This window comes from Rhopalosiphum padi, chromosome 4 (assembly GCF_020882245.1).
Source record: "Rhopalosiphum padi isolate XX-2018 chromosome 4, ASM2088224v1, whole genome shotgun sequence".
Taxonomy (NCBI): Eukaryota; Metazoa; Arthropoda; class Insecta; order Hemiptera; family Aphididae; genus Rhopalosiphum; species Rhopalosiphum padi.
This window is the reverse complement of record NC_083600.1, coordinates 15294367-15318435: the sequence shown is the minus strand read 5'-3', so window position 1 is coordinate 15318435 and position 24069 is coordinate 15294367. Positions and strand designations below refer to the sequence as shown.

General features: G+C 27.3%; 2 protein-coding genes across 3 annotated transcripts; both read right to left on the bottom strand.

Annotated features, from left to right (window-relative positions):
* Positions 1–21: 21 nt before the first annotated feature.
* Positions 22–9363, bottom strand: LOC132929716 (cAMP-dependent protein kinase catalytic subunit beta-like). The gene is made up of 3 exons (XM_060995245.1): positions 6901–9363; positions 5541–5928; positions 22–746 (listed from the first exon to the last, which is right to left on the bottom strand). Exons 1-3 carry the CDS (start codon positions 7183–7185, stop codon positions 334–336), a joined length of 1086 nt encoding a protein of 361 aa, XP_060851228.1. The 5' UTR covers positions 7186–9363; the 3' UTR covers positions 22–333.
* Positions 9364–9497: 134 nt separating this feature from the next.
* Positions 9498–23634, bottom strand: LOC132929715 (thymosin beta). Of its 2 annotated transcripts, XM_060995243.1 has the most exons (6): positions 23430–23634; positions 12960–13091; positions 10839–10952; positions 10491–10616; positions 10267–10380; positions 9498–9760 (listed from the first exon to the last, which is right to left on the bottom strand). In XM_060995243.1, exons 2-6 carry the CDS (start codon positions 13087–13089, stop codon positions 9735–9737), a joined length of 510 nt encoding a protein of 169 aa, XP_060851226.1. In that variant the 5' UTR covers positions 13090–13091; positions 23430–23634; the 3' UTR covers positions 9498–9734. The 2 variants fall into 2 exon arrangements, with proteins under 2 accessions (XP_060851226.1, XP_060851227.1); XM_060995244.1 differs by lacking the exon at positions 10839–10952 and having other exon boundaries at positions 23430–23632.
* Positions 23635–24069: the final 435 nt, after the last annotated feature.

Here is a 24069-nt window from a genome sequence, read left to right as displayed (position 1 = left end):
AATATTTAAACATTTTAAACGTAAACGCAGAGAAGATATTTATTCATTTATTGTAAAAAATATTACATTTTGTGGTATTGATTCTTTTATCAATATTTATTTATAAAAATCACAGTGCTAAAAAAAGGTTAACAATAAAAGTACAATGTACGTCTGCAGTACTTATCTATACACGATTTGCTAAATAATTTCGAAATAATATTACCTACTCTTTTTTATTTGTCATTTCCTATTACCTATAAGCCTGTTGATTTCCAACTACCCTGTCCGTAAATCATGAAAATAGCTGTTTTTTTGACGCCTTGGTGGCAAACTGGAATGGATCTTACGATCTCAAAAATCCTTGAAAATGTCACCGAACATGTCTTTGCTTGCGCCGTAGAACAGCTTGCCGTGTTGCGCCTCGAAGTTGCTAGTGTCGACGGTATCGCTGATTACAGGCACGTACGGTGGCGTCACGCGCCTACCGAACGCCTCACACCAGTCCATGTCGCCGAACCACCTGTGCTTCTTGATGTCCCGGATGCCGTTCGCCAGATTCCCGTACCGCCTGGTCACGTCCACCTTGAGCATGTTCCGCAACAAGTTGATCACATCGCCCGAGAAGCCCAACGGACAGCTGTACTCCCCAGTCACGATGTTACTGAACAGCTTCCCAGTGTCGCGATCGACGAACGGCGAACGGTTGGCCAACATCTCGTATAGAAGAACCCCGAGCGACCAATAATCAACCGCTTTTCCGTATCCTGCGGAATGACAATAACGACGACAAAGTAGTACCTACTACGTTATTGCGTATACGATTTATATAGTTCAGATGTGTCCAGAATGGTCTATATCGACCTCTTGGGCAGTGGCGTCATTTGGGGGGGGGGGGCAACTTGGGCATTTGCCCTAGTCTAACATTTACATCAACCTTAAGTCGGCACATTTAAAAATTATAAGAAGTCTTGTTTTTACTACTATAGTCTATTAGTCCATTGTCATAAATCATAATATTGAATATTGATATTTTATAAATAAGTTATTAATCATTTTTAATTTCATTTTAAATACTAAATTCATTAGTTGACTGAAAGATTGACTGATAACCGACCGAAGTGCCGTATACAAGTGGGCTGGGCAGTTGGTACTTGGCTGTCATAAATTTAGATTTTAGACTGACACACTGCAAAGTACCTACAAGACGTGTGGACAATGTGTACTGGTACTATGGTGTACAACTTTACTGACAAATAAGAATTATTATATTTTTAGAATAGCCAAAACAAAATAGTCAAATTACCGAACCATTTCAATAGTACCCACATATTACATAAGAATATCAGATAAGACCTACTCGCTAAATATAACATACATGTTATTATGATGTAAATAATTATGTTTCATTCCATTTTGGTTAATCGTCTCAATCGTCGATCACGGCTCCCGAGTGGTATTTTGTATTTCTGTATTCAACGGATTATCATTATTTTACTTGTTATTTTATATTATGAACAATAAACGTAAACATAAACGTACTAAGGTACAATGTTTAGCCTGTGGTAGTTCATTTGACCATGATTACCGCCGAAAACATGAACTTCACATTCATGGCGGTAGTCAAGTAAAAGTGAAAGACGTTAGTCTTGGTGTAGCCAACAATCCCTTTGCTGCTGCCCGATTGAACTTCGAACGCAAAGTAAGATATCTCCAATTAAATATTTAATTATGTTTGTAATATTATAATTTATATTGTCGTTTTATGTTTTTGTGTAAATAAGTATTTTATTCGGTAGTAGGTACTTTAACAAGTATGCTAGTCATATTTCTTTTACTAGGTATCTAAAGGTGACTCAGATAATGTTTCATTAAATAAAAAATGTGTAAATAACGCAAATTCTTATAATAAAACTGTTGTAAGTGAAGTAAGTAAAATATAATCTTATTAGGTATTAGGTACTAAAATAAGTATGCTAACTATATTTTTTTTTTGCTAGGTATCTAAAGGTGACTCAGATAATGTCTCATTAAATACAACATGTGTAAATAATGCAAATTCTTATAATGAAACTGTTGTAAGTGAAGTAAGTAAAATATAATCTTATTAGGTATTAGGTACTAAAATAAGTATGCTAACTATATTTTTTTTTGCTAGGTATCTTAAGGTGACTCAGATAATGTCCCAATTAATTCAAACTGTGTGAACAAAAGCTCAATTGATATATCAACTTCTAAGAATGATAGTCCGGTGCAACCAGTACTCAATGTCTTCCCATCAACTAATGGTAGGAGGTTTTCTGCTGTGTGGTATACATATAATTGGATTGAGTATTCTATCGCTGAGGATTTAATTTATTGTTTTGATTGTCGTCATTTCTCATCGCTTATGAACAACCCAGGAACCATTATAGGGAAAATACCATTTGTTAATTACGGTTTAAAATGCTGGAAAGAACCAAAACAAACTTTAAATAACCATTGTAGAAATAAGAAGCATTTATTAAGTATGACTCGTTGGGTCGATTATCGTAATATTCAAAAAAATGTACAACAATCAATTGCTTGTAATCTGAATAAAGCCAGACAACTGGATATTTATGAGAATCGATTGCATGTTCATTTTTTGTTAAAATCTGCACTATTTCTAGCTAAACAAGGGTTAGCTTTTCGCGGTCACAATGAGATGACTAGTTCAAACAACAAAGGTAATTACTTAGAATTATTAGAAACGTTTGCTGATGATAAACTTCTAGTTCGCCTACGTTCAAGATATGGACATTATACAAGTCCCAGTTACCAGAATGATTTAATAAAAGTACTGGCTGAATGTACTAAACAAAATGTCATTACTGGGAGCTTTTGCTATTCTTGTTGATGAAACAAAAGATGCTTCCAAAAAAGAACAATTAAGTTTTGTGTTATGGTTTGTTGATAAAGATTTTGATGTTTATGAGCACGCACTAGGATGTTTTCATATGACAAAATCAACTGCCCAAAATTTATCAGATGAAATATTAAAAATTGTAAGTGAAAATAAATTGGATATTAATAAATGTGTAGCTCAGTGCTATGATGGTGCCAGTGTCATGAGTGGTTGCTTTACTGGTGTTCAAACAAGAATACAATCGATTGTTCCACAAGCAATATATATTCATTGTTATGCGCATAGTTTGAATCTCTGTTTAGTGCATACATTAAGTAGTGTTTCTGCTATAAGTGAATTTTTCCAAACAGTTCAAGGTATTTACAAGTTTATTATAAATAGTCAAAATCGCTATAAATTATATGTTGAAGTACAAAAACAAAAAAAAACTAGAAATAATTCATTTAGAAAGGTTAGTAGAAACTCGGTGGGCCTATTGGTACAAATCACTAAAGAAAATCAGTATTCGCTTTAAGGAAATTCGTGAAGTTCTCAATGTATTATCATCAAATGGTGACGAAAAATCTAGGGTTATGGCAATAGGATATCTTAAAGAAATATCATCCCAGAGATTTATATCAATCCTAATTTCTATAGAATCTATTCTAGAAATAGTTCACTGTGCATCAAATGAATTACAAAATAGTAAACTTTTACTTTATAATATATATACACTATATTTTTATTAAATCTTATTATTATTAACTTATTAATTTAAATAAGAATAAAAATGAAAAATTATATTAGGTGACTGTACTTTATCTCTTATCTGTCATATTGGTTGATTTTCCAATTGATATTTCGGTTGTCGATCAATTGACCTATTATCATACATAATGCTATATTATGTATTTTATAGTACCTATATGAATTAAAAATTAAAAGTTCTACATAATAATCAGTGTTACATATTTGGTACGAATTTGTAAAAAGGTTTTTGTAATTTTATTTTTCGGTAAAAATGTTGTGATTTATAAGTTATATGACTTAGATACGTCATACGTATATGCCATCATTATTCAATAGGCCATAATTTAAAACAGTATTAAAAATTATATTTTATATTTTCTACTATTATTTATTATTTGTAATTAATCATATATTATAATGTGTACTTAAATAGTTAAATGTATTAAATAAAATTTGTTTGATAATATTATTACGGAAAAACTATAAACTTTTTATATAATTCATATTTTATTATGTCTTTATATAACCCCTTTTATATAGAAAGACAGGTAGGTAGTTGATAAGTAGATCGTAGTTAATTGTATAATAAAAGTAGGACTATATTATAATTATCACAACTGCCGGTGGTTAAATCTCTATGCTTCGTTAATTATGATACATTAATACATATAATTATAAAATACAGAAAACTCATAACATAAAGCTAAAGAATAAATTATATTCTTTTACATTTAATCTATTCAGATCAACGACCCACCGAATTAATATACATATAACATCCATTGTTACTTATTATAAAAATATATATATAACAGCAAAAAAACACGAAAAAAAAAAAAATAAGTTCGATAATAATTGTCCAAATCGATCTGATTTCTAAACAGATAATTTTCTATAATATTTTTATTTAGTGAGATTTTAACTATAAATTATTATAGCTCAACAATTATTTTAAAACGGAATGACAAAAACAGAAAAATAAAATAAATTTTAATGTTGGAAAGTGATAACAGCTGATGAATATATAGCAATAATACTAAATAATCTTTGTTTAGGTGAACGGTTCACGTAATAAGCCATACAATTAAATTTTAAAACCAATTTAGAAAATAAGATTGAGAATAGCTTTTATTATGATAGCATTATTATAGGAAAGAGCATTAGAGTAAAAAAAAGCTGAGATTAAAAGAAGAGAAGAGGTAATTTTGATGAATTCTATAGTGTCGGGGAGAAGGCTTAATATGAATATTGAAAATCATATGCCTCCCACCTGTACAGAGGATACAGTATATGGACTGTTTTTATGGTTTAGTTTATATAGGTCATTTTTTAATCCTGGATAGTGTAAGAATATCACAATTTAAAACCAAAGGTTTTGGTAAACTAGTAAAAATTTTGGATGTTCATAAATGCATAATACATCTGCAGTAGATTTCAAATAGTATGGTATTTAAGTAGTTTGCTGAATAATGAATTAATTACCGATAACGTAAACAGTTTATATCTATCAATCTGCTTTGAATCAAACTGTTTTTGGGTGTAACCGTTTAAATTCATTTGATAGTTTATTTTTGACTTTTGTACGTTCTTATTACAGGACTTGTTAAAAAAAAGATGACACCAACATGGCAACATCAAATCGTCTTAAAATATACGTGCATATACAATATACCACTTGTAGAGCATGATGCGTATATCAGTGTCGTATTTAGGATTTATTTAAGGGAGGAAATATGATTAAAATGTTCGATGTCAAACGTCATCTCAGCATTTCATTACCTACTATACCTACTCATAAATGGAAAAAAACATAACTACAACCATATAAAAATATCTAAAAAAGGGGGTCAAGACTCAAGAGGGGAGATATATCTCCTTAATTCCCCTCCCCCCCCCCGTAAACACGCCACTGGCGGATATACTTGAATGTGTCATTACGCCTTACCTCGTCTGAGTATAATTTCTGGCGCCAAGTATTCAGCAGTGCCACAAAACGTGAATGTACGACCTTTTATGTGTTTGCAAAACCCGAAGTCTGCGAGTTGAGCATGTCCGTTGACGTCGATTAGTATATTTTCGGGCTTGATATCCCGATGCACCAAGTTCAACTTGTGTAGGTATTCAACGGCCAGCAGAACTTCCGAGAAGTAAAACCGCGCTTTGTACTCGTCCATAGGTCCGTATCGTTTCATGTGCGTGTGAATGTTACCGCCGCAAACGAATGGCATGACAAAATAAATGAAACTGTGATCTTGGTAGAAATACTCGAGACGAATTACAAACGGAAAATTGATTGATTCCAAAATCCGTTTCTCATTAAGCATTCGCTGCACCTGACACAAACATGATATATAACTATAGACATCACCTATATTATAATATGATCATACACCACCGCGGATCACAATAAATTGTTTTTTTTTTTTAACATACCTACCCAGTTACTCTATGTATGATATATTTATTATAAATACTAAATACAAGCATCAATTTATTATAAAGATGACCATAAAACATCGCTCCGGAAACAACTCGGTAGCCCTTTTCTGCAAATTTCCGCATTTGCATAACTATTCTTCTTGTACCTATTTAAAATTATATTATGCGTACTGCGTTTAGATATACATATAAAATAGATACGGATTATTGATGACGGTACGATGGAGACTTTGATTTGGTCAGAAATACATATCGTACATTATGTATCATGTATATGATACAATCATATTATGCTTATGTGCATTAACGGTCGTTAACAACTATTACATATTCATGAATATGTTATATCGTCATTTGTGACTAAATATGTATACAGTTATTTAAAAAATATTATCTCTCTTTAATACAATAACAGTATAACACTATAGTCTATACAGACAATACAAAATACTCTATTATTTAAATTAACGAGTATCCAGAAAAATTTTCTGTGTGATAATATTACATAATTATGCATGTAGACAGGTAGTTTAAGTACTTTAAAGACCAGATGTCACGATGTCCTATTGCCCGGAAACGCTAAAAACACAAAAAATATTATTAAGAAGTTAATGAACTACCTACTCAAATCTACTGATCAATAAACCTATGTAGAATTGTATTAAATCACAAATCACATCTAAGTATTACTAATCCTTTACTTGTATTTATTATAATGAAGTTTAAATTAATATTGCTTGTGTATAGGTATATCAGGTAGCTATGGATATATTTCGTTGTGTATACAGAGAAAATTTAGGTTTGACGACTACAGTCTACAGGGACGGCAAATAGTGAAATCCGGTATCCGAACTTGCAACACTTACATTATGACCTTTAACGATTTTCTTTTTGGCAATTACTTTTGTAGCATGAACTGTACCGGTTATATTGTGAGTGGTTAATGCAACAGATCCAAAAGATCCTTCATCCAAAATGGTTGTCACACGAAAGTCCGACGCTTCAGCTGGTGGGCAATTATTATTATTAAAGTAGATATCGTTAAAATCTTGTCTCTTTTGGTTCCAGTATTCGGTAAGGCCACATGACGATGTTTTACCGATCGTCATATCTTTTCTGCTATTTTTTTGTCTAAATGATAAATTACCCATAGCTCTGTTTGGAAAATAAAAATTAATTGCGTGGAATAAAATAAAAAGGTAAGTATAAGATAGGTAGTGATATCTACATTAGTATGTTGTACAAAATACAAAATAAATGGTTGTTTGACTTTGTTGTTACTAAGTAATTTAAGTCTTTGCTGTTGTGTCGAGTATATTATTATATAAATAATAAATTATACCTATGTTAATAAACAATTAAACAATTATTCAGAACGGGAAATATAGGTTTAGGTGCAGAATGGTCGATGCCCGATAAGTATTAATTGTCGTGCCTATATATATACTCCGGCACTCATTAACTCATACCTATTTTCAGTACACACTATATCCACCCATCTAATTAATTATTCTTATAGTGGGCTACTCCTATAGTGTTCTATAAATTTGGTGAATCAGGATTCACTTATTGCTGATATTTACCTACCTACATTACATCGAATACCTATAAACAATAATACTTGATACTTGTTATATTGTTATAATTTTACAAAGTTAAATTCAGACACGAGTTCTAGTGTTCATTAGCTGGGTGCGATTAACTATAAAAAAATAAATCATATATTCATATAATATAATATAATATACACAACTTATAACTACGACTGTGGTTTATTTTGAACACTTAATAATGATATTGTGTTACATCATAAAAAATATGCTATATTGTTGCCGCCGTATAGTCTAAACAACAAACAGTAATACGGCCTTGTATATTATTATGTTGTCATAAAATAATTAGACACTTTTAATATATAAATTTGATTTATAATGTACCGGTACTTAAAAAACAGTATTCGTTATGGTTTATTTAAATTAAAATTTTGCTGGGCCATCCTCTAAGAAGTCTAAAGGTACCTACTACCTACATTATATTGCAAATATACCTATCTATAGTTATATTGTAGACAGTCTTTATTAACTTAAATTATCCACAAGTGGAGTAAATTGGACATGAATTAATTTACCTATACCTACTCATATTCCAGCAGATTAACGACAATATAGTAGATATCTATTGTATGTTCTGTGCCACTACTGCCACTCGTAAGTCATAGTCCATTTCATCATTCTTTAAACATTTCTCAACAGCCCTAAAAATTCAACAAATCAACCAGTTTCCAAAGTGAATATTTAATTTTTTTTTTTTTGAATTACAACAGAATAACAAAAATTGTTTAAGGATAAGTTATTATTTTATGTGTGCATATCCAATTAAGCCATAATTTGAACTACAAACACTAAAAGAAATTTATGTGGATTAATACTTAACTTTTTTTTAATTCTAGTAACAAAAAGTTAACAAGAACCTAGTCTTACACATTAAAAATTAAAAACATTTTACCGAATTTAACCAAAGGTGATAACTGATTACACACAAAAAAATTTGTAGTATAAGATTTGTATATCATATAATTAAAAAAACAATGTTCATTTTAAAACCAATATGCACTATTTGTACTACTCAGAATCTTAAATTCCCAAAAGGTATATTGGAATATAATCAGACAAATATGTTATACTTCATTAGGTACTTATACTTATGTTTGTCTTAATTTTATTTAATAAGTATAGTAGACATATTTATTATAACAAATGTTAATATCTTGACTTTTAGTAATACAACATTGATGATTAATGATCTGCATGCAGATGATAATGGTAAAAAACTACAACAATTAAAACAATAAAAAAAAATTGTTCTTGCTTTGCACTAAATAATTATTTCCTCTAAGCCCTTATTTTACAAATTACTAATTACAAGTAATTTATACTATAATGCCGTTTTTGGATATCACTTTTAGTAATTTTCCAAAATTATAAAAATAAAATTTGTACGTTATATGACTAGCATCATATGTATTATTTGTAATAATATAAAGTAAATATAATATACTGAATACTGATACAAACATACACACCATTATTATCCATTTCTATGATGTAATACAAGAATAACATAATATATTATATACCCATTATACCCTACTAGTTTGGTTTTTGGTTCTCAAAATGTTGATTATCACCTGATATTTACTTTATTATTTTTAAATTAGAAAATAGTCATAGTTTAAAATTATTTTTTCTTAAATATATTACTATCATTACTGATTTTACCATTTTTCATTTTTAATTGATAAAAAATACAATAATTTATTAAAAGCCAAAAAACTATAAAAAAAAATACATATATTTTTTAATATTTAAGTACTATATTTTAAAATAATGGTGTTATAAAATATCATAGCTATGTATTGGGTTATATAAAAAAAGGTTTTAAAAGAGTAAAAAATACACATATATTGAATGTTAAAAAATGCATATATATATTATATATTTAACTTAAAAGTTAATACATCAAGACAGAATTGGTTTAGAGATTCTTAATTATAAACGACCATCTATGGCTTATGCATAATATGTAAAATGTTCATATTTCCATATAATTTTTTCCAATTCAAAAGGCGATACAAATGTAAAAGTATAATTAATATAATAGTTTATCTGTTCCATTGAGGAAGCATTAGGAATGTTAATGCTTAGGCTTTTTTCTCTTCAGCAATAACTAGAAAATAAAAAGATTTATACAATTCAATTGATATTATCTTAGACATTTTTCATTCACTCTTATCACTCTACTCATATAGTAAATAATAAATATTAGTAGGGTTTTAAAATTTCATGAAATTTATTTTCTTGAAATATTTCATTGCAATGAAAAATAAAATATAAATTATTATATCTTAAAGTTTATAATTCAACTTGCAAGTGAATATTTTCAAAAGTTGGTTTATTGCGTGAAACAAAGAAAATATGTATAATAAATAATAATAATAATAACTAATAAGGATAATACAAGTGATAAATATCAAAAATGTATAGTGCATATTTTTGCATATTTACTACCAATATTTTCTGTATATAATCAATATATTATTTCTAATCAACTATAACCAAACACATTTAAAAAAAGAAAAAATATTTTTCAATATTTCAATTGAAACATTTCAAATTTAGAACCCTAAATATTAGTAATGTAAACCTACTATAAGTTTTATTAAATTTAAGTACCTTCTTTAGTGGGCAATGGGTTTTTTTCTTCAGTTACTGTGGGTTTCAACTTTGCAGGGTCAAAGTTCTCAATACCGGCAATTAATTGTTGTTGTTCCTTTTCGGCTTCAATCACTAAAATAAACAAACATATACATTTATTTGTAATTGTAATAATTATAAACGCAAAAATAATTTAAATTGTATAAATGGCAAATATGCATATTAAATTATTTAATACTGACCAGCTTTATCAGGGAGTGGATTTTTTTCTTGTGTCTCGGTATGTTTTAATTTGTTAGTGTCAAATCCTCCAACACCTTCAATAAGTGCTTCAGTGAATGCTTTTTGGCTTTTTTCTGCAGCTACGTCTTTAAATAAAAAATAAAATCATATTATATATTTATATAACTATTCAATTTTTTTTTGTATTATTTGATATAGACCAAATAAATACATCATATATTTTTTTAATGTTCTATTTTCTAAAACAAAAACATAATTTGTATTTTAAGTGTTGTATATACTTATATACATGCTTTTTTCAGGAAAAGTTTGACAAGAAAAATAATTTATAGCATGAGCAAATTTACCTTGAGCGTTTGGCAAGATTACTTTTTCCAGAGTGTCTGTTCTTTTTAGCTTGTCTGCGCTAAAGTTATTGACGCCATGGATGAGATCATTATGTTGACGTTCTCGTTTTACGTCTTTATTTTAATCCAAGAAAAAAGCAAAAGCAAGCAATTTAACATACCTAATAATTTATAAAAACTAGCATAGGCGTGAAAAATTCACATAACAATAAGATTTACACACATAAGCAACACATTTATATTGGCAGACTATTTTAAATTTATAAAGCCATTTTGAATAAAAAATACTAAAGCATTGGCGTGTGCAAAGAATATGCCAATGTATACTATAAGATTCCAAAAGGTTAAATACGGGGGCCCGCCATTATCCACTTAAGCTTGGAGGTCATTTTTTCTTATAAAACTCAGAATTACTTGGCTTAAAGATTTCTTCAGAATATTTCTATATTTTATTACTTGATATTAATTTCAAATTTATTATTAGTGTACAGTTATTAATGACAATAGAATTCTATTTTGGTAGTTTTAGATAAACATCAGAGAAAGGACTTTTAAAACAAACAGATATAAAAAATGACCTCAGAAATAGATGTTAAAGAAGTTAGATGAGCTCAAAACAAAAATTCTAGTAAAAAAGGTGACTTGAACTTTGTCAATAATATTTTGTCATATAGTTTCCAACAAATAAATACTGTAATGTTTTAACTACCTACACTTTTTGAGGAAGGGTCTAATAATTTTGATGGCTAGATTTTTTGCATTAGGTATATTATTTACATAACTTGCCGTTCATTATTATGTCTGCACACATCAATGACTTTTTCAAGTTAACATATCTACCTATATTTAATATAACATGCTTTGAATAATATTATACAGTGAGTTCCGTTTAATGTGATCACTGGTTTATAGAATCAACTGTTTATTGGAATAAAAATTGAAAATCCTAAACCAGATCTTATGTTACTAATGTAAAATTAACCTTTTATTAGAATCACCAAGTACTGGATAATTGAATCATTTTTAAGAACATTCTTATTGTTTTAATGGTATTTCAAACTTTCACTAAAAAAAAACAATACTTGGTTTTGAAAAAGTTAAAAAGAGTTATTCAAAAATGGCAAAAACGTTACTTTTCAGTTGTTCCATAAGTTATAGGTACAATGTACACATTATTATTTATTTATTTAATTTTAAATAATTAAAAATCATGTATATATTAATATTATATTAATTGAATATAGATTTTAATTTGAGGCTAATAAGGAAATGAAATTAGTAGATTCACAAGTACAATCAAAAATAAATAGTTTCTTTACTTTATTTTAAATGCATTTTACTTTAATTTAATTTTAAACATACATATAAATATAAACTCATAGAAAAAAAAATGTCTTATGGAATCAACTGGTTAATAGAATCAAAATCATCTGAACCAATGTGATCATATTAAGCGGAACTCACTGTATATTGCCGAATTTCAAATGTAATAAGTTCCTAATATTATTTTTTCATACTAAACATGCGCTTCCAAAGCACTCTTACATACTATTCACTCTGTTATACTGAGTTTTAAACATTGTAAATATTAGTATATTATGTAAACATATTTTTACTTCTATAATTTATATTTTAGATATATTTTATCCCTTAATTCCTACATAAAAATATTTATAATTCTCACATTAATATGGTAAAACTATTGTAAATTGCCTAAATATCCATAGATATAGATAGCCTATGGCTAGGAATGTCTTATTTGTATTAGAAAATAAATAATAATATTATTTTATAAATACAACTACAAAAAAACAAACTGTGCTTAATAAACTAAAACAAATTAAACTAACTAGAACGATAGAAATGTATAGACTAAAACGTCAGGAAATCTCACACAATACACACAAATTGTTAAGCAAATAATTTAATTAAGTAAGTTAACTTATCAGAAATGTAGATATAAATAAGCTTTAATATATTAATTATATTATAATTGTATACCTACAGCTCGACATTCATGTGTGCATACTAAACTGATATAAGCATTTCAAACGATCAGTATAAGAAATAAATAACTATCGAGAAATTGCATTAATTTTGGATTATCAAATTAATATTTACCTTCAGCAGTCGGAAGAATAATTTTTTCATTGGTATCGGCCTTTTTCATATTGTCAGGATTGAACCCCTCAAGTTGATTTTTAAGGTCGAATGCTACCTTTGGCAGATCTTTTAATGACGGAGAACTCATTTCTATATATATATAAACATATATAAAAAAAATTAAATATTAAATCAATAATAGAATTATATGGTGTTAATAAATCTATCCTGCAATAAGTTAATACTAAAAGTAATGTATTCAATTTTTTTTCGAAAGGGGTGATTCATGCAATGACTCATATCCCCTAGGCGTTGAGTATTCATATACCGATTAAATCGAGTACTTGTAGAAGTATATAAACTTATTCCAGTTAAATTGTATTTACTTATTCTATAATAATCACATTTTATATAATATATTGTTTAAAATGAAAATATTTTTTTTTAGAAAAATTACGTTTTTATAAAGTAACATCATTAATAAAATATTTACGACGAATAATTGTACAGACTGCAGTACAGTTATTATAGTAAAAGTATTAAAATATTATTAAAACGGAAATAGAATCTCCCGACATGTTGGGATTTATTTGTTGTATACACATTTGTCAGAAAATAATGCATTAAACATTTGGGTGGATGCTGAGACATTATCGATCACGCAGGGGGTATCAAACTGGTAGAAACAATGTACCCATAACTCTATACAATGACTACACATTTGAATACTGCATGTAATATATTACTAAAAATAAAATATTATAATGCATTTTCATATAAAAGTTCTATGCCACAATGATAATATATTTTTAAAGTGCATAAATGTGTTTTTACGACTTGACATCAATATAAATAATTTTTAATTTGTTTTAAGTTAATGTAAAATCGTAAAACTTTTTGGTTTTATGCTACAAATGTTTAATTTTCTATGTAATTTATAATATACTTGAAATAAAATAATATATTTACTTATTTTACTTATATTAAATAGCTTTTACAATGAAGTAAAAAAACTAAAGTACATTATAAAATAATATTTTTGTTTCTATTCATATTATACTTATACATTATATTGAGATAACATCGTATTAACATACGATATAATATCGTTTTTAACATTTTTTTAATGTGAACACAATGAAAACTTTTATATATCTTGCTAGTGTCGAATTATTAAATAAAATTATGTTAAAACAGGGTGTGTCAGACAGAGTCGACCGGGACTTGGAAACCACTGGTAATTCGGAGACCCTACAGATTGATTCTATCTGAGAATACAAACATAGAGGGGTAGAACATGATTGCATGCCCTTTAAAATGTTTATTCACGTGGCCATTTGGAAATTTCCCTGAGTTAAAACCTAACAGGGTGAGCTTTACAAATATTTTTATGACACCAGTTTTGATAAATTTTTTTAAATATTGTACGCAGGTTATATTTATTTTTAATTGAAAGTATTTTCTGGATATCATTAAATTTTCATGTTTGATGTTGCATAGTTAGCTGTTTTTAGGTATCATTAAGTTTAAGTATATTAATGATGACTAATATAAAATTATAATTAAAAAGTTATATATAATATAAATATAATTTAGAAATTATATTAGTAGGTACCATAAACGTTATATTAAAATATATACGTGTATTATATGTTATAATATTTCACCCTTGTATAAGACATTATAGTCGGTATAAATTTCCTACACTCATATCAGTTGTACTGTTGTACATATGAAAATTTGTTATAACTGTTATATAAGGTATATATAATTTTAGATTAAAAATCATGAATACTCAACCATTTAGGTAAAGGAGTAATTGACGATCAGCCATTTAGAACTTCCCAACATAAAATTTTTAAATCATTACTAATTAATTGTTTGTTGATATGGATCGGTGCATCTGTATTTAAATTGGGTCATTCACCCGAAAACGCGTATATGAGACACGAGTTTACTCTGTAATAATTAGACTGTTTTTAAAATAATATTAAAACTATATATTATGTAATAAAAAATATGATGTTATTACATTTTAAGACAATAAACAACATAAAATTAACTTAAATTAGGCTGATTAAAAAGCAAAAATTAATTTAGGTATATATATTTTTGATTAGTATGATTTGCAATTAAGTATAATAAATAATTTAATTTAAAATCTCAGGAACATAATTTTACTCGGACAGTCATGCAATTTATTCCTTAACCATTTGAGGTTTTCAATATGTGCAGTTTATATATTAGAAAGATGAAACAGTTCGTCATTGAAGTAATACTGTGTGTATTAAAAATCATTTCCTTGTACGGTAAATAGGTCTTGAAACCAGTATTAGCTCCATGGTCTTTCTTTCTCTGTTAAACGTTTTCGCGACGCTATGTTTTTTTATAATGTTTTATTTTTGAAGACAATGATTATGTAGATGAGCCATGTAACCGTACATTTATCCCCATGGTTACCCATCCATTGGATGGTATATATATGATACATCCAAATATGTACTACATTATACTTTCCTCGAGTCCCAAAACAAATATTAGATATTTATTAATTACCACCAAGATACATTATCGAAAACCAGATGAAAACATAAATGAAAATATACATAGGTTAGGTTACGGCTACGGCTAGTATGATGATCTATGTATTGAAAAAAATGTTATACCTACCTCAAAATAAAAAAAAGAAAGGAGAAACATGTAGGACACGGGCACACGGCTATTTACTATTGTTTACTATACGGTATTCGCTAATAAACTATTGTCATGTAAAGCAAAAGAAATATGTATTTTTCAAACAATAAAAATTGTGTAGTTATTTCATCCGACATATTCACAGTGTATCGAGCAAGCAAATAAGAAGAACGTGTTAAAAGTTAAAGGTAATAATTCAAATAATTTTTTTACTTTTAAAAACGTGCATAATATAGAACGTATCAATAAAATGTAATATATCTAGTGAACATTTACATAAATGGTTATGTGTTATCGTTATGGCCTTATGGTATTAAAAAATTACGGAAATAACAGAAATAATGAACACCGTAAATATATACGTGTTTCTATATAGAGGTACCACTGTATGAAATCCGAGACCTTAAAAGGTAAAAATCCTTGTTATGCATCAAAACTACTTACTAAATATGTCAGTATTTTATATTATGTGTACCTATTGACGAGTCTTATAAAAATTATCCTCTACACATTTGTATGATTTAACCATTAAAGAATTAAATGATAAATTTAAAAATATATATGTACAGAAATACACATTCAAGTGTAGAATATTTCTTTAAAATACAAATTTACAGAAAAATAAATACCAAAACATATAATATAATATAATAAGCAGGTAATTAAATTCGTATTAAAAAATAAAAATTACAACTTATTAATTTAAACTTAGAACTTCTTATTTACAAACAAAAATAAGATAATTAAAATGTTATTAAATTTAATATATTACTGAATACTTAGCAGTTAGCATAGTATTATTGCTAAGAATCATTAATTTACGGTTTATCAGAAAAAAATTAGTAAATGTAGATTGATTTTATTATTAAAACTAAATAGCTACATTAAATTTGAAGTATAATCATGGGAATAATAACAATTAAAAATTAACTTATGACTTCAATAATAATATTTTTACTATTGTTACTCAGTAAAAAATTGTTAGCACATAAAGGAACTTAATAAATTATTCTACAATATGTTTCGTACACCAATTCAATAACTCATGATTAATAAGTGATTCATCTTTTTTTTAAATTAGTTCCCTAGTAATATACTGAATCTTGATATGAGTCATGTTAAATGATTGATATGTCCTGTAGTCTGTACACATACAGATATAAATAAGTATTTACTATTTAAGTATAAGTTTATTATCTATAACTATTTGTGCATATAAACAAGTTTGTTTCAAAAAAAAAACATTTTGTTAAATGATATCTACAAGGTTACATTACAACCTAAACGAATACCATCCTTGTTGAAAACAAATTATTACCTATACAAATAGCGTCCATGTGGACCTATGTGTCAATTAAATTAAATATCAATAATAAAGTTCAACAACCATGAATGCGAACACTGAATGATTTATGTATATAATATATATATACATTATACAATATACACTTTAAATTAAATTACTTGTTCAGTTGTTCAGAAATTAGGTTTAATATATGTCAAAAAGTTTAAGATAAAAATAATATAATAATTATTGTCATTTCTAATAGTATCAAAATATTATATAGGTACATAATACATATTTATTTACACAAGTAAAATATCATAAATAATAATATATGTAACAACATAGAAATAGTTGAGGATGTTAATAAAATATAGATTAGCACATTTTGCATTTATGAAATGTTAAATTAAATTCTAGTCGTTTAATTTTTTTCTGGATAATAAAAATATAATCTATATATATTATATATCACATAATATGTGATATGAAATATTTCAAACAGAGGTTATACTTCCTGGAACATTTAATAATAATGAATATAGAATTTTAATTCCTACAAAAATAATACGATAAAGACCAATCCCCTAACCATGCATGACCTTTATGTATTATTGATAAGCTAAAACATCATAAGTATTTTTGGGTTAGGTTTCCACTTTACAAGTACATAATATTTTAATTTGATTTTGATTCCATTATGTAGATGTTAATCGCACATAAAACAATTTACAATAAAAATATAATTTTTCAACATAGTAAACAAAGATAAAACGACTGACAAAAATGTAACAACTTTTCAGTAGTTTTTCCTTACACTACTAATTTTTAGAAAAAATTTTAAAACCTAAAAATAAGCCAATCGCCATTTTTGAAATAATCGTTTAATCCTGTAAACAGTGATAATAATAAAAAACACATTGTACAATAAATACACATATTCCACTAAAAATCTAAAATATACGTTGATATTATCGATGTATATATTATATTCGTATGCAGAAAAAAGTCTGTATAATATATATATTCTTTTTAATATTAAGCGGCTTTGATTGACTATAGAACAAAAAAGGCTGACTGTGAGTTTAAGTATACACCATATTAAAATCTGAAATTTATACAAAACGTAATAAGTACACACAATATGTATTTGTAATTAATCATAGTCATGGATTATAACAGAATAAATGGGAAAAACTTATATATAAAATATATTTTAGTCACTCTGAACAGTCTGAACAGTCTAATATTATACCCACACACCTATTTATTATTATTATTATTAGAATTATTAGAATTCACTATATAATAATTAATATTGTAGGTATGATAAAAATATTAGCCTATTTTATTAAGTGAAATTAGATAATCGAATTGTAAGACCCCGTAAACTCAAAAAAATAATTAGGAACTTTTCAGGGACTTCTTTTTCGTCTACTATCAATAACCAGGAAATTTGCTGATAAATTTTTTTTCTAACGTATCAATTCAAAATTCTGATGTTACAATGAAAGCATTCAATTTATTTTAATTTTAAACAGGGCAGTAAATTATAATAATGTTTGAGTTATAACCTAAAAAATATAGTAAATATATAGATAATATTGGTAAGATTTATTACTTAGTTTCTATTAACTATTAAGTATTAACACCGAACATATTAATAATATAAACGATTATAATAATAATAAAAATTATTATATTATATAATGTACCTAGTCTATATAGCTATATATTATATAAATAATTTATAACACCGAAAAATGCATATTTTGCTTACTTTGATGTTTAATTATTATCCAATTAAAATATATGAACGTTCAGAATTTAGAAATAAAAAAGTAACAGTAAGTATGCAACACAAAATGCAAAACGCATTTATAGAAGGGGCACGAGCCACAAAAAGGAAAATAATACACTGGTATGTGATGACGTCACGCAGTTGAACTCGCCGGATGATGTCATCGTCTAGCTGATATACAACGGTACGCCCGACCTCGAATTAAACACATATTCCCCCATTTGTGTCATTTAATTCTATATATCATATAGATATATAAATTGTATTGACCAAATGAATGACTAATATAGGCTATATAGATTTCCTGGATTGTATTAACACTGTAATATCTATAATAATATACAGTTTAACAATAAACATAAAATAAACAAAATCAGAAATAATTACTTTAACAAAAAATTAAATTATGACAGCTGTTGAAGCGTTGATGACGTAAATTGTAAATTGACATCAAAATTTTAATCTTTGTTTCAAATTTATTAAGATCTACTAAGATTTAAATAATTTAAATTTTATTGAAACATATTTAGTTGCAATATATTTATAAATACCTATAAATTTTACTAAGAAAATATCCCATATCGATTAACACATTTAAACTTGGCTATTGTATTACCATAATAAAGATGTATATGCGTAATATTGTGTTTACGTTTACAATTTATTACGAAATCAGCACCCTAGTGCGCATTTCATAAACACAAGGTCTATATGCAACCATGAAATTCTAACTTGTAATATATACATTTAATAAATACCTAATAACATTGTATAAACATACTAGATATTATGTTGAAATTTGAAAATACCAATAAAAATTCTGAAATTACTAATTTTGAATTCAAAATCATAAAATTAGTTGGATAAATAAATTATTAATGCGAGAACATAGAACAATGAAGTATTTACTAATTAGATTAAATAATCACACATTTGTATTTAATATTTACGAGCTTTTATTCTATTAAACATTTTTTTTTTGATTAGATCAAAATATTTAAACTACTAATTTTTAACAAAGTGAACATTAGGTATTTACATGTAAATTTAAGACTACATATAAGCCTCAATATTAATTTTTTACTATCGTTTATAAATAAAATGAGTACATTTTATCGGCAAATAAAATGTAGCACAAGTCTTACCATTGTTTTTACGTATAATGATTTTGTTTATTTTATTAATTATTGATAAGATATTAAACTATATTGTTATAATCTTTATGTAATATGATATTATTGACATTGTCTGACAATTATATGTTTAGCATATTAGCAAAAATTTCGGTACATCTCCGAACAACTTATGTAAAGAATGTACTACAATTATTTGTATTATTATTTACCTAGGTACTTCTAATTATAAAATATGCTATTAATAATAAACTACTGTAATACTATAATGTGTACTATAAACTATAAAGGCAAATTAACAATTAACAACTTATATTTAAGCATTTAAATTTTATTTTATAAAATTATTGTGATACAATTGATCAGAATATATTATTTGTATTCACTCTTTAAGATCATTTTTAACCACGAATATTCATTTTCAATACATACTTAAAAAAGTACTTTTAAAAGTATTATTCTGATGGATCATCGGATCATTAAGAAACACCACATCCACATTTTTTTGTGTCAGTCTTACAAGTTCGTATCAAAATAAATGTGTGTCTGCGTGGTTCCCGTATAGCACTATAGCTTTATTAGTTTTAAGATTAATGATGTGATTAGTGACTTATTATCAAACTTAAAGGTAACAACGCTTTTTGTATTAGTACATCGGTATTTTGCGATAGGAATTTTAATTATTAAGTGTTATTGCAATATTTTACATATACCCATAAGTTATGAGTCATAACTTTCTTAAAATTGAAATATCGTATAAAAACCACATACAAAATATGTAAATAAATACGGAAAATTTCATTATACTCAAATTTATTGAAAAAATTAATTCACTCTTAAATTAAAAATAATGAAGCTAAAAAGTTAAACTTAATAAGCTTCTGTGCGTAGATTTGTTACGCATATGTTATGGTACGGTATGGCGTCTTTTTAATAAGTCACAATAGTTTGCATACGATATAGATTAGTTATAAATATCCAACTAGATAGTAGCGACTCGTGACTTGGACGACGGGACAATCGCACCCCCTACTAAAATTAATTAAAAGAAGAAAATTAATTTATATTCTTAATTCTATATTAAAACTGCAATTTTTAAATTTTGTCGTATTTTGTCGTATGCGAACATTAAATTTGTTTCCTTCAGATACCAGGAGCATATGGGTACGCGAGCAGTGTCTGAACGACCGGTAGCGTCGTCCAAAAGTAAATCTGAATACGTACATTGTAACCGATGGCACTGCAATCGTATGTGTGCGGGTACGTTTAAGCTGCGATCTTATTGCAGGGTATGGACTCTGGATGACCGGCAGCGTTGTCCATACAGTAAAATATTAGTATATTATTATAATGGGTAATATATTTTTAAAATTAACTGTGTGTACGCTCGTCGTTGTAGGTTGCTAATCGCTATTTTTTTAAACACAGACAGTTCAAACACTTTAGGAATGTTAGAAGATAATGTGGGTACATTAAATATTAATATAATATTGTTTTTGTTTAACGTTTGGCTGTAATGTAGAAATACTAAAAATCAAAGTTTAATTAATTTGAAGTTTGATACAACGTTTTTATCGTTGTTTAATGACAACATAAAATGACAATGAGTTGTGAACTTTCTCAGTAATAATCCGTAACCTAACGTCACGCGATGATTCAGATATTAATAATTCATTTTAAGGCGGTACTAATTGATTTTTTTTGTAAATTGTTTCAATAATCACGAATTAGAAATGTTTGCCAAACACAAATTTCTCCAAAGATGACAAACAATAATATTCACAAAAAAATGCGAATGTTTAAAAAACAATAATTCGATGATTTCATCAATATTTTCATACAATAATAAATAATAATCGATATTGATACATTACACGTTATAGTTATAACTTATTAATATTTTCAAGACGTCTTATCAAGTGTACGCACGTAATATATAAATACATATACATCGATGGTGCCTGTACGTGCTGCATTTACGTATATCTTATAAATTATAAGAATAAATTCAGGTGTTATCGACCCAAAAGACGTCCAAGGACATGAGTAATATATAGTCTAAATTGTAGGTGTACTGGCATATTATGTAGGAAGTTGACCGTTACACATCGCAGTCTACACTATAGTCTATAATATAATACAAATACAATTATACTAATATTCAGTTTGCACGCTGTTTATAATAATGACCTTATAGACAAAATGTTAATTGAACAAAAAAAAAAAACATAAAAAAAAAAATCTTAAAACATAATAGTACTTATAAAGCTTTAAAGATTTATAATTACTACTAATCACAAAATCGAACAATTTCGAGATAATATGTTTTATTCACTTAATATATAGTCAATGGTCAATTGCCGGTTCGATCGTTCCGCGTAAAACTAATTCGGAGCTTAAATTAACGTCACAATATAATAAACGAGTACGATTTTAAATCTATGTTGTGCCGTGTCCTGAATTCTGAATAATGAATACGGATTATAAATACGCCCGTTGCCCAGTCGTCTGACAGATGTTTATAGTTTATACAACATATTATTGTGCACGAACTACGAAGTACTCGTCACGATAGAAACAACACCTCTTTCACCATATGGTCAGAGAAGTAGAGAACTAAAAACAAAGACATATAATGCGAACGCTCCGTATCGTGTAAACAACTTTACAAGGAAGTCGAAAACGAGATGTTTATTTTAAGTTAAAAACGTACTGTGATTGATCAGTGGACATAAAATGACACAAATAAGAAACAACAATCTCTAGAAAGACTTAAACGTCAGTACAGCAATGTTGCACTATACTAATATAAATTAACCAACAGTTAAAAAGTGTGAGCTACGATTTTCCTGTAAAATGTATATTTTGTATATTTTAATGTTAACAATATTTTAAATCTTTAAATATCTATAGTTATTTAATATGTTAATATAATATATAGGTGCCAGGTGGATTACCTACTAAAAAGTTAAAACATTTACCTTATGACATTAGATAGGTACTTCATTAGTAACTTTTATAAAAAAATTATTTTTAGTAAATCAGCATAAAACTAAAATATAATGTGAAGCTATGTAGACATTTAAAATATAATATTAAGTGGCCAATTAGTGTCACGAAAGTAAATTTTTTTAATCGGGCAAAAATTATATAATATAAGTATGGGTCATAATAATAAAATGTACAAGAATAAATAATAACAGGTACTTCCAATTCCAACATTATAATATTTAAATAGTTTGATTGAAACCATAGATGAACTCATTAAGATACCTATTGTATTGTAGATATGCGTAAGATACCTTCTATTAATTATATATTATTATAATAGATTAAAATTTGGGAAAAGCGTTTTTTATATAAATACATTTATTTTCATTGAAATCGAGCTGGGAAAAGGAGCATCGACGTGTGAAAGCTTAAAGTTTTGACAATAAGCAATTCGGAAAACAATGAATAGATTCGGGGGGTATAATGGTATAAATGATATGTACCAGGCTCGTACATCGAATGTTTGGATAAATTAAATTTATAATAAATGCATGAATGTGACGCTAATACAAAATCGATTTTACCTGTTTGATAATTCCAACGACGGACGTACTAAGACGGTGGAGGTGTGTCTTCTCGGACGGTAACAGGACTATTGTGACCCGTGTGACTGTGTGAACACAACTGTTTACTGTTTAGTGACTAATAAGTACGAGCACCGAGCACTTCGCTGTACAATCTTGCGTCTGGGCGGGACCGGTGTCTGGGCGGGTGTGCACTGTGCACCGTCACCGGTCGTGACGCCACGGGACTGTGGGAGATAAAAAAAAATTGCGATCGTCGGTCAGTGCGAACATTCACGGTAGCGTGAAATATCCCGGGGGATGTCATCGAGATTATCGTACAAGGCGTTATTCACAGTTATTTATTAATTTTTTTACAATTTAAGATTATTATACCTAATAAGTAATTTAAACTACTATACTAGTTAGTAAATACTGAAGCACAATAATGATTTATGATATATTATATTAAACATATGTATAATTAATCATAATATAATTAAACAAAATAATTTAACAAAAAACAAATATAAATATAATATATCATACAATGTCTCAAATAATAAAATACTTATATATATTATCATACATGGACAGGGCAGTCGGAAGGCTTGCGTGGGCGGCAATATGACCGTGATGAAAGATCATCAATTCTTTGTAG